Genomic DNA, 14,071 nt, shown 5'->3' with positions numbered 1-14,071 from the left:
CAGACTCCTCGATCCTTCAGGTCTCTGGGCTGGAGCTCTTCCTACATGGTGCCATTTCCTCCATCACTACAGAGTTAACACTGCATCATCATTGCTTTTGCTTGTGCATAACAAATGTGAGTTAGAACTCATACTTTTTTGGAAGCAATGAATGAGGCTGTGAGTTCCCCAGGATCTTAATGCCAGCAGATACTCCAAGCCCACACCAGTGTTGATCAGTTCAGACCCCTCAACACACAATCCTGATATTTCCATGATATCTTCAGATGAACTAATTCTTAATGTACTGAGGCCACAGTTTTGAGCAAATATCTTAAGATCTCTGGGGTCAGGTTCCTCATCTGGAAGATAAAAAAGACCACATTCCTGGCTTTTCAGCTCTCATTGGTGTGTTTGGAGAATTATATTAAATTTAGAGTACAGTCAAGTGCTCTAAACTTCCTAGGTCTATGGTGAGCTCCAGGTCAGAAGTCAGTTTCTCTGTGTTCTGGTTCCAGCTCTGCCCCTGTTCTGAGACTCAGATTTGTCATCTGTAAGAGCAGGTGTTGACCAGAGGCCTCCTCCAGTGTGGTCTGCCTTGGCTCCCCCTGCCTTTGTGAGATCCCATGTTGCTAGAGTCATCCAGATGTCAGTGTGCTTCTAGGGGTGCCTACGAGACCCACTCACAAGCCCTAGCCTTTGAATCTTTCCAGACCCTTGTGACTGGCCCTTCCCACCTGCAGGACCCTTCGCCTATCCTCTCCAGATAGCACCCTGACCTCATTTTTCCAGGAAGCCTTTTGGGAGATGAAGATAGAGAGGGCCACCCAAATGGTGGCCTCTCCTTAGCTTTCTGGAGGTCTCCAGCTCTACCCAAGACCTGCTGCTGCAAAGCATACCCAGAGCTCCTCCTCCTTATGCCTCCAGCTGCCTGGCCCTGCCTCGCCCCTGTTGGCAGAGAGGTCCCTGAGGTCCTTGTACCTCTCTCACCTTTGCCTGTAGCTGTCCCCTCCCTCCCAGGGAAGCCCAAAGGCCACAGGATGGGGGCTGAACAGTGGAGGAGGAACAAGACTCGGACAGGAGGACGGTCACCCCTGAGAGCCCAGAGTGGAGACCAGAAGGCCTGGACACCTCCCGCCCCCACCCTAACCCCTCCTCATCCCTCACCCCCATGGCCAGGTGAAAAGGCCTCCCTGGGCCTGCATACCCCGTTCCAGCTCCACCATGACAGCCCACTCCTGAGCCCTCTCAGCCAAGCCCGTCCCGCCCTCTGCAACCTGTGGGGAGGAGGTCTCTGCTCCCACAGAGATACTGCCCCATCTGCCCTGGCCTGGGACACCTACTTGTGCTCGCCATCTCTGCCTCCCTTGGTCTTCTCTCTGCCTTTGCTGAGTAGGGGAAAGAAATGAGGAGACAAGGGGATGTGTGTGAGGGGCTGTGGACCAGAGACACTGGCCTCAGCCCCGGCCCCATGGACCTGCATGCTCCCCAGGGGCCTCCTTGTCCCACAGACCTCTCACCCCACAGCTTCTCATGGTAGCAAGCCTAGGTCTGCAGGGTAGGGGTCCCATGGCCCTGGGTTCTGTCCTGCGGGGAGAGGGGAGGGGCCCACAATGCTGGACCTGGGTGGCCACTATTCCAACCCCAAGCTCTGATACCTCAGGGCCTCAGCTCATCTCCCTCACCAGGCTCTGATGATTTCACAATGTGGGTCACAGGTTCCTCAGGGAACGCAGCGTTAGATGAGCCTGGCTACCCTCTGGGCCTGGGCCACCCTGCTCCTCTGCCCACTGGCTCCCCTGCTCCCCTCCAATGGGGTGGGAGCTCCCAGGCTCTGGGGCCCTCTAGGGGAACAGTGGGCTAAGCCTGCTCTGTGAGGGTGAGGCAGGGCTGGGGGTCCTGCTACGGAGTGCACCCTGGTGGATGGGGGGCCTTCTAGGGGTGTAGGTGGGGCAGTAAGAGAGCTACCACTCCAGGGTTCAGAGCAGGGGAAAACGGTGCTCCTATCTCACTTTAGGGAGGCTTCCAGAAAACTTTTCTGGAATGTTCTCTCAATGCTTTCCCAGTGCTGTGGCAATGAGGATGAAGACAAGAAAATGAATAACAATTAGCACATTATTCTTCTCCTCACACCCTGTTCTGGCACAGGCCTTACCCAGGTAGACTTGACTCCATACCCCGATGGCTCAAGACCTGAAGGCCTAGACACAGCACAGCTGCAGTCTGGTACTGGCCAGCTAACCTTTATGTTAGGCAAGCAAGTCAGTCTATAATTCAAAGGCGTTAACATCAGCCAGGCCTCTGGCTGCCCAGATCAGCTGAGATTACTAAGCGGAGAAGAGCTCACAGCAGAGGAGGAGGACTGTGTCTCAAGCAAGAGCATCCCAGCTGCCCAGCTGCCCGGCTGCCCCAGCTCCTTTGAGTGGCTTTGGGAGCTTCTGCAACTCTGGTGCTCAGCCTGGAGAAGGGAGGCAGCAGAGGATTTTCTAGCTCTCTAGAGGTCGTGGAAACTGATTAAAAAACACTCTTTGGGTGAGGCTGCATGTACTGACCCCACATGAACACGCTTCTGCATGCCCACCCCGTGCCCCTCTGTCTCAGAGCCCCACCATGCACACGTGCCCCACTGCCCTCTGGCCCCAGCATAGGAGGAAGGTATCTGACTTCTGCAGGTCTCCACTGGAGTGGAAGAATGATCAATAACGAGAATGAGAAAGTGTCTGCTGCCCCAAACTCCTCCCAGATGAGATCCAGCAGAGAGGAGACCAGCAGAAGAGGGTTTGGGTAGCAGAAGGAGGTGGGGGTCATGGAGGGCAGGAGAGCCAGGCCAGGTGGAGAAAATGAGAAGAGGAGAGAGTCGCAGAATACAGGGACTCAGGAGGAAAGGCTCAGGTCTCTACCGTTTAGCTGCAAGACTAAAGCTAGGATTTCTTTCTTTGTCCTCTCTAAGATGTGACTCCTAAAGACAGCAGCAGCAGCAGAGCCCAGCATCCGGAGTCCTCTCTGGTGTCATGCAGTGCATGTGAGTGTGTGCAAACATATGGGCACTTTTGTACGCACGTGTGTGCATGTGAGTGTGGTCAGGGCCGAAGTCACTTTCTCTCCAGAGACGAGGGCAGGCATATGCTGCCATGCAAAGGTCTGGAACACCGATTTTGTGCTGCTGAGAGTGGAGTGCCCCTGAGGTTAGAGATTCATTCCATCTCTGCAACTCAGGGAGCCTGGGGAGGTGAGGGGAACACTGAGTGAGTGAGCTCCCTACCCCTGCCCCTGGGCCAGTAGGTCTCCTGTGTGGGTAGCTTCTGCAGAGCCCTTGGTATAGGTTGGGGAGCTAGAGCTGAGAACGTGCTTGGACAGTGCCTAAGCCAGAGGGTCAGGTGCTGCTCAGGGTAGAAGTTGACATCAGGGTAACAAGGAGTCAGTGAAGAGGAAGGAAGTGAACACTGGCTTAGCACCTGCCGCCTGCCAGGCACAGGGGTGGGTGGCTCGCAGGTGCACGTCACTCAATCCTGACACTCTTGTGAGGCAACCGTGAGCCCCGTCTTACAAATGGGGAGGGGGATTCCCAATAGCAGAGCTGTGAGTGGAGCCTGTGCTCTGTCACACAGCACAGCTTCCTGGCACATTCCTGGGGGCATTGTGCAAACAGCTGGCAGAAATCAGGGGCCCCTGGCTTGGTGGCAGGAACTAGAGAAGTGGGCAGAGTGGCTCAGAGGGCATGTGGCTGACCAGGGCCTAGGGGAAGTGGAACCGTCGGGGCAGAGGGTCAGTGGGCGGTGGGGTTGGTGGTCACTCACACAGAGCTCCCATACTGATTCCCTGAGGAGGAATGGGGTAACTTCATGGCAGGTTCTTAGGGTCTCAGGAGTGAGTGTCACAGCAGCTGAGGCCTGAGGTCCGCAGTACCCCTGCTTAGAACCATCTGACCCCCAGAATGAAGACAGGATGAACGTGGTTGAAGTCCCAGAGAAGCAGGCCAGGCAGGGCAGGCCTCGGGGGTGGGCCCAGGCCCTGAAAGGAGAGGTATGGAGTGCCCAGAGGATCTCCCGGCATCAGCCTCCCCTCCATCCATGGAAGTTCCAGCCCGGGCTGCCCGGGGCCTGCCTGGGCTGAGGCTGTTTCCTGCCCATTCACTCTACCTCCCCGCAGCCCCCAGCAAGACTTCATTGCACCCCATCAGCCAGGGAGCAGCCGATCCCCACGCCAGACCCTGGGGGTCAAGATGGCCGGTGAGACACTGCTGCTTGCCAGCAACGGGATTTTCCTCTTGCTCATTGTGACTGAAGCAGGAACAAGAGGGTACTGTGAATATTGAATACTCTGATCTATAAGAGGATTGGCCTTTCCAGGAGAGGACGGAGGGCAGGGAGCAGATGCCGGGGAAGCCTGCCTGGGCACCTGGTGAGGTCTGAGGTGAGGCACAGACACCTCTTCCCTTGTGCTGTCTTCTTTAGGGAGTAGTTGTTTTCCTGATAAAAGGTTGGCCAAGTCCCTTCTGGAGAGCTCTCTGGCTTCCTCCCAGAACCCACACTATATGACAAGGATGAGATGCAACATCTAGAGCTGTGGGGCCAGCTTCCAGGTCCCCCTCCTCACCTCAGCACTCCTTGACCCAGAACTCACTGGCCCCACATGGGTAGCCAGGATTAAGCTACAGGAAAACCCCAAGTCATTGAACCTGCTCCACCTTCTCCTCACCAGCAAATGGCCTATCTCTAGAACTTTTCTCAACCCCTCTTTTCCACAACCAGGCCCGCTGGCTGCATGGCTAGGCCTGGCGGGAGAAGGTGTAGCAGCAATGTCTGTCCCCAAGGTGCTCTCAGACCTGGGCTGGCAGTCCCAGTGGCAGCAGGGAAACTGTGCACCTGCACACGACCCCTGCAATGCAGGGTGGGGGTGCCTGGCTTCGGCTGTCACCCTCTCCCAATTCCCAGTCCTGGGGGTGAAGCCCCTCCTTTTGCTCCTGCTTCTTGCTGCTACCCTGGGAGGGGCCACACGAAGATGGGGAGAGGTGGGGAAGCCCTCAGGCTGTGAGGAAGGGTCGGGGGAGCCCTCTTATCTCCAGATTCCTGGCGCACAGGGCTCTCTGGGGGTCTAAGCTCTCCAAAGCCCCCATCAGCACCCTGACCCACCCTTGTAGGACCGAGCAAGAAACTGGCACTGTGTTGCTATGCCACCCCAGGGAGGTTGCCCTCGTGGCTGCTAAGGGCTCCCATTGTTTCTCATGGATGTGACCCACAGGTCTGGAGCATCCCTGGGTCCCTCAGCATGTCAGAGTTGGAGGGGAGCCAGATTTAACCTGCTGAACCCATTCGTGTTACTGACCCACAGGGGCTAGTGACATGCCCAGTGTCACTCAGCCAGTGAGCGGCACAGTCAAGATGAGACTTAATGGGCCTTAGCTCTCCTGATTTGGGGCCAGCATTCCTTTCCCAGTGACTGATGCCCTCATGTGTCTTCCGATCTTGTTCTCTGGAAGCCCTTTCTTAGAGCCCAGCCACAGTTTCTGGACCAGCCCTGCCAACCTCTTTCCTGAATGGAGACAGACAAGGAGGACCTGGTGGTGCCCACTGGGTCAGCATCCCTTCACTCCCCATCCAGGCACTGGTCCTCTTCTCACAATTTCCAACCCGATTCCTGACTCTTTGCATTGTTGTGCTATAAGAAACCTGTTTGCCTGTCACCAGCCCGGACACAGGCAGCGCTCAGCACCTCCATTGCCACCCGTTCCTCCGTGATCCCTCCCGCTCTCCCAGCAGCAGGGCAGGGGGGTTTCATTGCTATGTCCCATTTTGCAGGTGAGGAGAGAGGGTCAGAGACTGGCCAAGGGTCACATGACTAGTAAGAGGCAGACTCAGGCCTGGCTCTTCTGCTAAAAAGCCAGGAGTCTAAGGGAACAGGCTCCAAGCTAGCCTGGGGCTGCCCCATGCCCGTGGCTGGCCTGGAGTAGACAGTCCTGCCATATTTGTTGCAGGCCTGGTCACTTTGACCTTGTTACTATTACTCACCTGGCTCCCAGGGTTTCTGAAGCTTGTGTGTGTCTGTGTGTGTATGTGTACGCGCACACATGTGCACTCAGGCATGTGTGTGTGAGGGGGTGCTTAAGGGAGTGTGAACTCATTCAAGAGCAAAGGAGAAAACATATTTGTGCCTTAAAAGTCCGTCAGTTCAATTACACTAATTTAGAACCTATGTTTTCTTCAGCAGAGGGTCTGAGTAAACTTTACTTGGAAAGGAAAGCGTGGAAGGAGCTTACAGGGATATGTTTCCAGTGGCATGGAGGCTCCCTTCTCAAAACACACCCTGGTCCTTTAGATGCACCCTTGACTTACTGGCATTTAACATGTCATTTCTAGTGACTTAGGAACCCATGTCATTCTAGTGACTTAGGAACCCTTGGTCTCTAATAGTAATACAATTGCATTTTCTGTTTTGTAAAAATAGTGCACATGGAATGAACTGGCCTGGACCCAGCTTCCTGTGGTCTATGGGTGGCAGGACGTCCTGAAGGACCCAGGGACGCTCCGAACCTGTTGGTCAGATCCATGGGAAACAATGTCCTGGGAGCCCTTAGCAGCCACGAAGGCAACCTCCTGGGGTGGTGTAGCAACACAGAGCCAGGCAGGGCATGATCCTGGACTCTGGTCTTTCCAGGAGCCCTCCCTTCTCAAGAGGAAGAAAGGCCAGGGTCCAGCCAGGATCTTTGGCTTCACTCTGGCAGGAAGAGTCGCCCTCTCTTGGGCCTCCTCACTGGGCCAGGGTGGAGGTCAGGCTCCTGGTACCTGGTGGACACTGCTGGGTCTTGAACCAGAGAGGCCAGGGCCCCTCGTATCCTCATCTCCCCTTCTCTGAGAAAGGCAGGAGATCTAGCCCCATCCCTGTGTTAGAGCTCCACCTCCCTCAGGGCCTCTGGGGAGGCCTTGGCCTTGCAGTTTGATCTGAGTTCCCTGCTCCCTGCCCAGTGAACTCGGGGGTGGACGACTGGGTGGGGGACTATAGAAACATCTTCCCACCTCTTGGATGTTTCTCCAGAAGCTCAGCCCTGTACTCTGAGCCCAGCTAGGCCTAGAGAGGCCTGTCAAGGGGACTAGGCCCCAGGCCTCTTCCCCGTGTCTTGGGAGCAGTGGGCAGCCAGAGGGGCCCTTCCTGTTACCTCCGGAAGCTCTTCTCTCCGGGGGGCCGGGAGCTGGGCCGGGAGCCTGGGAGCAGTCCATCCGTCTCTTGGCTGTCCTTCTCTTCCTCTTGAAGAGACTCATCTCCCAGGAAGTCCCCATCATCCCAGGAGCCCACCGTGCCATCGGTGGCCTGATACCGGACCTCCACGCACAGGCTGGTCTGAAGGGAGGGAGGTGGTGGTGAGCAGCTGGGATGGCGACAGCTATCTCCACCCCGTATATATGGCTGCTTGGTGGTGTCTATACAGCGCTTCCACACCCTTGCCTCACTGGAGGAGGTTAGGATGGTATGATCCCCTCTACCCTATTTTGCTGATGAGAAAACAGAGGCTCTGAAAGGCTGACTTGCGCAGACCCGGTCAGCTTATTGGGATCTGACTCCAGGTCCCGCTGCTGGTGGCTCCACTCCTCCCTGGTGCTCCAGGTGGAGGGGCCTGGCTTGCCCGGGACAACTGAGAGTGTCGTTTAGCATACCCATGATCAGGCCACCTCCTCTCCTCAGAACAAGGGCTGCCTGCAGGCATGAAGCGCGACCTGCCAGAAATCGGCTTGTTGGAAATGTGACAGAATGAGCTGAAAGTGGCCTCCAGGAGAGGAGCCCAGGCCTCAGGCTCACACCCACCCTTTCTACCCTGGAGAGGGAAGGAATCTTGGCAGCTGCCCTAGGGTTTTCCTCTGGGAAAAGTAGAGCACTCAACCCAGGCTCAGGCTTAGCAATGGAGAATCATGACTGGGCTTCCTGCTCTGTGTCCTGGGGCCATTACTTTCTCACAGCTCTAGTTTCCCCCCAGTGCCCAGGGATCACCCTTCCTCACTGGTCTGGAGGTAACTTATGCCTGTGCCCCAGACAGGCGGCCCTCACTCAGTGCTTAGACACTCCAGCACCCAGGCTTAGATTTCCCAAGGAAGGGAAAGGTGCACATATTTTCTGAACCCTCACTGTGCTAGACATCATGCTAAGATGCTTTAATTTTAATGTCCACTCATTTGATCTTTTCAACATTGCAACCTACCTTACCTCGCATATCAGGAGGTTAAGTTACTTCCTTTAAGTCACACAGCTACGAAGACCTGAGCCCAGGTTGACTGACTCTAAGCCCCATGTCCTTTCCATGGAACAAATGTGACCCTCTTGGTGGAACCAAGGATGTTGTTGTGGGAAAATGGTGGTCTCTGGCATTGGAAGTCCTGGGCGTCCATGCTGGCCCTGCTGTCGACTAGCGTTCTGACCGTGGCCAAATCCATTCCCCATCAAGGACGTCATTGTTCCCATTCATAACAATGGGCAGCGGAGATGGGTGGCAAGTGGGCTAGGAGATCTGTGAGTACTTTCCTCCACTGACATCTTAAGTCTGATTCTGAAAATCCAGGGTGTGGGCTGTGCTGTCTGTCCATCCCTGCTCACTCCCTAATTCTCTCATCTCACTGCCCACACTACACTCTTCATCCAGGCTTCTGTGCTCTCCTCCCAGCCCGCCTTCCCATGGGTGTCCATACGTAGTTTGTTCTGCACCCCTTCTCCCCTTGCTGTGGTGGCTGAGACCCCGGTAACTTTAAGAAGCCCTCTCTGCCCACCCCTGCTCATGGGAGAAGAGGGTTCCTTCTTTTCTAGCACCCTGTGGCTGCAGTCCTAGCTTCTGAGGCTGTTTCTCCTGGCCACTACATAGGGTCATATATTACACAGGACCCCATTGGGGGACAATGGCACAGCCCCATTTTATACATGGGTAAACTGAGGTCAGGAAATAATAGCTAACAATGTTATAGATTTATTGTGCATATCTGTTCTAAGTACTTTCTGTGTATTCTCCTTTAATCTTCAGAATAGTCCTGTGAGGTGGATACCATAATTGTGTTCACTTTGAGGTGATATGTAGCTTGCCCAAATCACAGTTAGTGAGCGACCTAAGATTCATACCCAGGGTCCCTGTTCCTCACCGTCATGCCAACTGCCCACGAGTGGCCATGGCTGAGTTCAAGAGGACTGAAGAATCTGAGCAGAGCCTGGGGCCAGGCTGTCTTGGTAGGGTTGCCTCCTTCTTTGTTAGAACATGTATCAGGTGCCTCTGGACTGTGTGTCACTAGTGCATGCGTGCTCATGCAAAAGTGCTGGGATGTGACAAACAATAGGAAATGAGGTCCCTGCCCTCCTAGGGAGGACTGGAGCCAGATACACAGAGTGAAGGTCATGCCCTCGAGTGCCAGCGGGGCTCAGTCTGGTCTTTGGATGACGAGAGGAGCCTCTTTAATGACTCCTGAGCTGGGTCCAGATGGAAGGGCACATTCTCACCGTAGGAAGGACAGGGGTGCTTCCTGTGGGGCAGCAGACCCTGCCATGCCACAGGACCTCCAGCCATGACCACAGATTGAGCCGTTCCAGCAGAGTCTGACCTGAGTCTCCTCCTCCCACCACACCTCGCCATGCACAAGGGGCATTCCCCAGACCACCCCATGTGTGGCGCAGGGAGAACAGACCCCCAGATGGCCCCATATGGGAACGTCCAGGAACTTCCTGGGGCACACCCACCTTGATGATAGCATTGTTGTCATCAATCAGCGTGTCAGTCACCTCCACATGGCTCTCCTCTACCACCTTCTGCAGCACCATACGGAAGGTCCCGATGAGCCTAGGGACGGCAGAGGGCACACGGTGGTTACATGGAACAGACCAGGGTGAGGAGCAAGACTGATATCCCAAGAGCTGTGACTGCTTAGGGAGGACTGAGGTGGGCTTGCTGCAGCTCTGGGCTGGGCTGGAGGTGGCCTAGGAGCCAGGGCTGGTTGCAGCCAGGGCAGCATGTCTCACTGTGGATGGTTGTTTGTGGGAGGCCCATTTCTTTGGCAGAGCTCCAAGGGGCAGTGAGCACCCTTAGGGGATGTCTACAGAATGTGGGGAAGAGTGCACAGAATCCAGGTTTAGCTGAGCCCTTGCAGAGAAGTTTCCAGATGCTCAGTGTGGAGGCTGGGGAAGGACCTGAGGTTCCTGGATGGACAAGTAGCTCCTCCGGCTTCTACCTCCCTAATGATGACTGAGGTTTCCAGCCCACACCAACAGCACTCACTCATCCATTCCACATCCGCAGCCTGTAGGTTCCTGGATGGCAGGAACCTGTGTGATGGCAGAGCCCATGGATCTGCACAGCAGGGGAGAGGCAGTACAATGCTTTGGTTAACAGCACAGTCCTGGCGTCAAAGAGACAGGGGTCTGAATCCAGCTCTGACACTGACTAACGAGCTACCTGCTTCCTGGGCAACTTCCTTAAACTCTCTCAGTCTCAATTTTCTCATAAGATGAGCTGATAAGCCCTACTTCACAGAGTTGTTGTTGGAAGACTGAGTGAGATCATCTGCGAGTGTTCTTATCAGAGCCCCCAGCACAGCCAGCACTCCGAAGCAGTCTGGTTGGTCGTTATTCATGTGCTGCCTCTAAACTGCGAGCCTCTCCAGGGCAAGGGTAGTGCTTTCTATTCCAGCCTCCGTTTGACATTTCTAGCACACTAGAGATCTCAATATCTGCTGGCTGAAATAATGAACAACAGTGGGTGCCCAATAAATGCTGATGGAGTTGACTTCAACCCCATTGCACTCCACAGTCAGAAGGCATTTGCTGCTCTTGGAGAGAACAGGGAACTCAGAGAGACGTCCTCACATCGTGCTTCCACATGGGGTGGTTGAGAACACACACACCGTATCTAGCTGAAGGCACAAAGGCGAGGGAAGCATCCAGGGTGTGTGAGAGCTAGAAGGGACCTTGGGCATCATCTGATGCTGCTTGAGATTTATAGAGGAAGACGGTGAGGCTACGGAAGGGGAAAGGACACAGCTAATTAAAGCCAGATCTGGGTGAGGTGAGGAATCAGATGAATTCTGACTTAGGCGTGCTTGATGTCTATACCACCTTGAGGTCTATGGAGGGTGAACACTGATTTTTAAAAAATCCTCCCATCTCTGTGAGGGGAGGAAGCGGTAGGGGCAGCCCTGAGGGATGGATATGAAATGCTCCCCTCTGGAGCTCAGAGCCCCATCCACCAGCGCGCCCCACCTCCCCGAGGGTGAAACTGACCACACCCCTCCTTCACTCTAAAGCCGAACTGGGCTTCTGGGCTCTTAGAGCAGCCCCATGGAAGCCTTCCATAGCTGCATGCACCTCTCCCCAGCTCAGGCAGTGCCCCAGAGACAGAAGTGCTGGGCTGGCGGCCAGGAGCCCTGGAGCCACTGCCCCTGAGTCTCAATTTGGTCTTTATAAAATGAAGAGGGAAGAGGACTTTTAGCTTCCGTACCATGTAGACATTCTAACAGTAGACCATGGGCACAAAAGAATACGCTCATCTTTTCTCAGCCTCACCTCTTTTTGTTCTAAATCAGTGGTTCTCAAACTTCAGCATGAACAGAATCACCTGGAGGGCTTGTGAAAACACACATGGCTGGGATATCCTCCTCTGTGGATGTGCTGGAAAATGTGTCACTGGTGGGAGAGGAGAGGTGCTGATCTGTAGCTTTTGCTGGTTACCGAGGTTTAAATACTCCCGCCATGGCCAACTTTAAGCTCCAAATGTGAAGTCACCAAACTGGGTCCACTGGACTTCAGTTCACACCACTGGCCCCGCCCCCAGGGCTCTGATTCAGTGGGTGGGAGGGGGGCTGAGAATGTGAATTTCTGACAAGTTTCCAGGTGATGCTGAAGCTGCTGGCTGGGGAGACACTTTGAGAATCCCTGCTCTACTGTTACCCTTTGTGGATGGCTATTCAGATGCCTTGATTCCCCTAGGACCTATCAAGCACCTGTTGAGCGTGGGGCAATCAGGCACATCTTTCTCCAGAATTAGATACCTAAGAACAGCAGAGGCAGCTCCCCAGGATCCATGGAGGTGCTGCAATGTGACAAGACACCCCCAGGGGGCAGGGTGGAGCTATTCCCCCTGCAAGTGCTCAGAGAGGCGTCTTGTGCCTTCTATGCTTAACCCGCCGGAGTCTCAGACCTTAGACTTGGGAAGAACCTGAGAGATTTTGCCCAGCATCCCTTCCAGGAGGAATCCCTGAAACAGCCTCCCTGATACGTGCTTTCAAGCCTCTGATAGATACTCCCGTGGTGGTGACAGTGATGGGGCTGTCACTGGTAGTCCATTCAGCCACTGCTTTAATCACATAGTGTGCTGAGCGAGATTGGCCTCCAGGCAAATCCCCCACTCTTCACTCCCTGGTCCGAGCCCTGTCCACATGCGACTAATTCCATCCCTAAAGGGAAGCAGTGTAGACAGTGAAGAGCCTGGGCTCTGGAGTCAGACAGATGTGGGCTCACTCAGCAGGACCCAAGGGAGATTCCACCCCCTGGCAGCGGTGTGGTTTGGGCTCCTTGTCCTAGCCCTCCGACTTCCACCGGACAGTGGTGAGGAGACTGATGATGTGAAATTCCTCTAACACCACCGGCATTTGAATGCCAGCCCCTCCTGCCTCCCTAATAATGCGCAGGGCTGGCCATCTGGAGGGCCCACCCAGGGGGGTCTCCTTTGCAGGATGGGCTTCAGGGGCAGAACCAGGCTGTCCCCCACCCTTCAAGCTCTGCTCAGTCTTGCACAGCAAGAGCTTGTCTATGTCCCGGAGAGTGGGACTGGGACGCTAGGAGCTTGCAAGATTAAAGGAATCAATTTGCCACACTCCCAGAAGTGGCTTGGGGGGTTTTAACACCTAACAGTTCATCCCCAACCTCTCTCAAATAAAAGTAAAAATTATATTATTTGACATAGACAATTGATATTATCTCAGCCTTATGTAAAGTATAAAGAAAAGCAGTTTTATAAACCTTGGCTCTTTCTACAGGTCTGTAACATACCATTTAAGCAAAAACACAGTGCTTGCCATGAAAATAGTTTCAAAACAAAGGCCCTGGCACTGCTTCTAGGATGCCATCCCTCAGCCCGTCCTCTGAAGATATTCTCTGGGAAGAAGCTGGGACGGGAAGAGGTAGGGAAGCCCCTGGCTCTAGCCCTTGCGGTGACCCCAGAGGCGACCCTGCTTGCCGCAGCTGGCCTTTGTGCATCCTGGCTGCACACATAGTAGGGTCTTGATCCTCTGCATAGGTCAGCATGGAGGAGCTGCCTGGGAGAGTGGGGCCCAGGACAACTGAGGAAGGGTGGGCTCAATGCCCCTTAGACAGCCAAGTCACTTCCCTGGGAATGGAGTTGTGAGGCCATGTGTTCTGCGGGAAGGAGCACTGGCCCGGGCGTCACAAGGCCTGGGGTGAAGACCTGACTGTCCTGAATCTGCTGCGTGACCCTGGACAAGAGGCCTCTCTGGGCCTCAGTTTCCCTGGGGCTGTTAGGCAAAGGAGCTGGGGCTAACTCCATGTCCTCTGACTACTTGCCTTACATGGCCATCCGGGTCACCATGGCAAAGAGGGTGCCCCTCACAGGAGACTGACTGGCTCCACGAGGGGCTGGGCGGCTGGGCAGAGCTAGGATCCCCACATAATTAGCTGGCAGGAAGAGGCCTCCAGCCCAGGTGGGCCCACAGACTGACCACAATAGAGCGGCAACTGGGCACCAGAATCCTGTCAATAATTCATCACTTTCCCCTGGGAGCCCGTGTCAGGTGTCCTGGGCCCTGCAAGGCCTCTCCTGCTCTCCTGGCACCTGAATTATTCAGGGCCCCTGGCATCCTCAGCAGGCAGGAGGCTGGAGGCCAGGCCATGGCCCCTCAGAGGTCCCAGACAGGCAGAGCTGGATGCACAAAATCTTCTGAACCCAACATTTCTTTCCTATGGGGAAGCCCAAGATTCCTGGACACAGGTCTTCGTTCCAGATGGGGCCGAGCAGACCTGGAGGTCTCCTGGTTTCTTCATACCATGTCTGCCTCCTGGCAGCCTCTAGAACCACTGGGTGAGGGGCCAGTTTCCAAGCTGCTCTCGGCTTCTAGGACAA

General features: G+C 55.0%; 1 protein-coding gene across 1 annotated transcript in view; it reads right to left on the bottom strand.

The window, feature by feature from the left end:
• Nucleotides 1-14,071, bottom strand: part of OTOF (otoferlin) — a 122,223-nt gene that overhangs the window by 60,985 nt on the left and 47,167 nt on the right. Inside the window, exons 4-5 of the mRNA XM_011972734.1 lie at nt 9,682-9,781; nt 7,133-7,314 (exon numbers count right to left, since the gene is read on the bottom strand). Coding sequence (XP_011828124.1) covers nt 7,133-7,314; nt 9,682-9,781 — 282 coding nt within the window. The remainder of the gene's footprint in view (nt 1-7,132; nt 7,315-9,681; nt 9,782-14,071) is intronic.

Source organism: Mandrillus leucophaeus, unplaced genomic scaffold (genome assembly GCF_000951045.1).
Source record: "Mandrillus leucophaeus isolate KB7577 unplaced genomic scaffold, Mleu.le_1.0 Scaffold13, whole genome shotgun sequence".
NCBI lineage: Eukaryota > Metazoa > Chordata > Mammalia > Primates > Cercopithecidae > Mandrillus > Mandrillus leucophaeus.
Note: the sequence above shows the minus strand (reverse complement) of the source record. Positions and strands in the feature narration are given on the sequence as shown.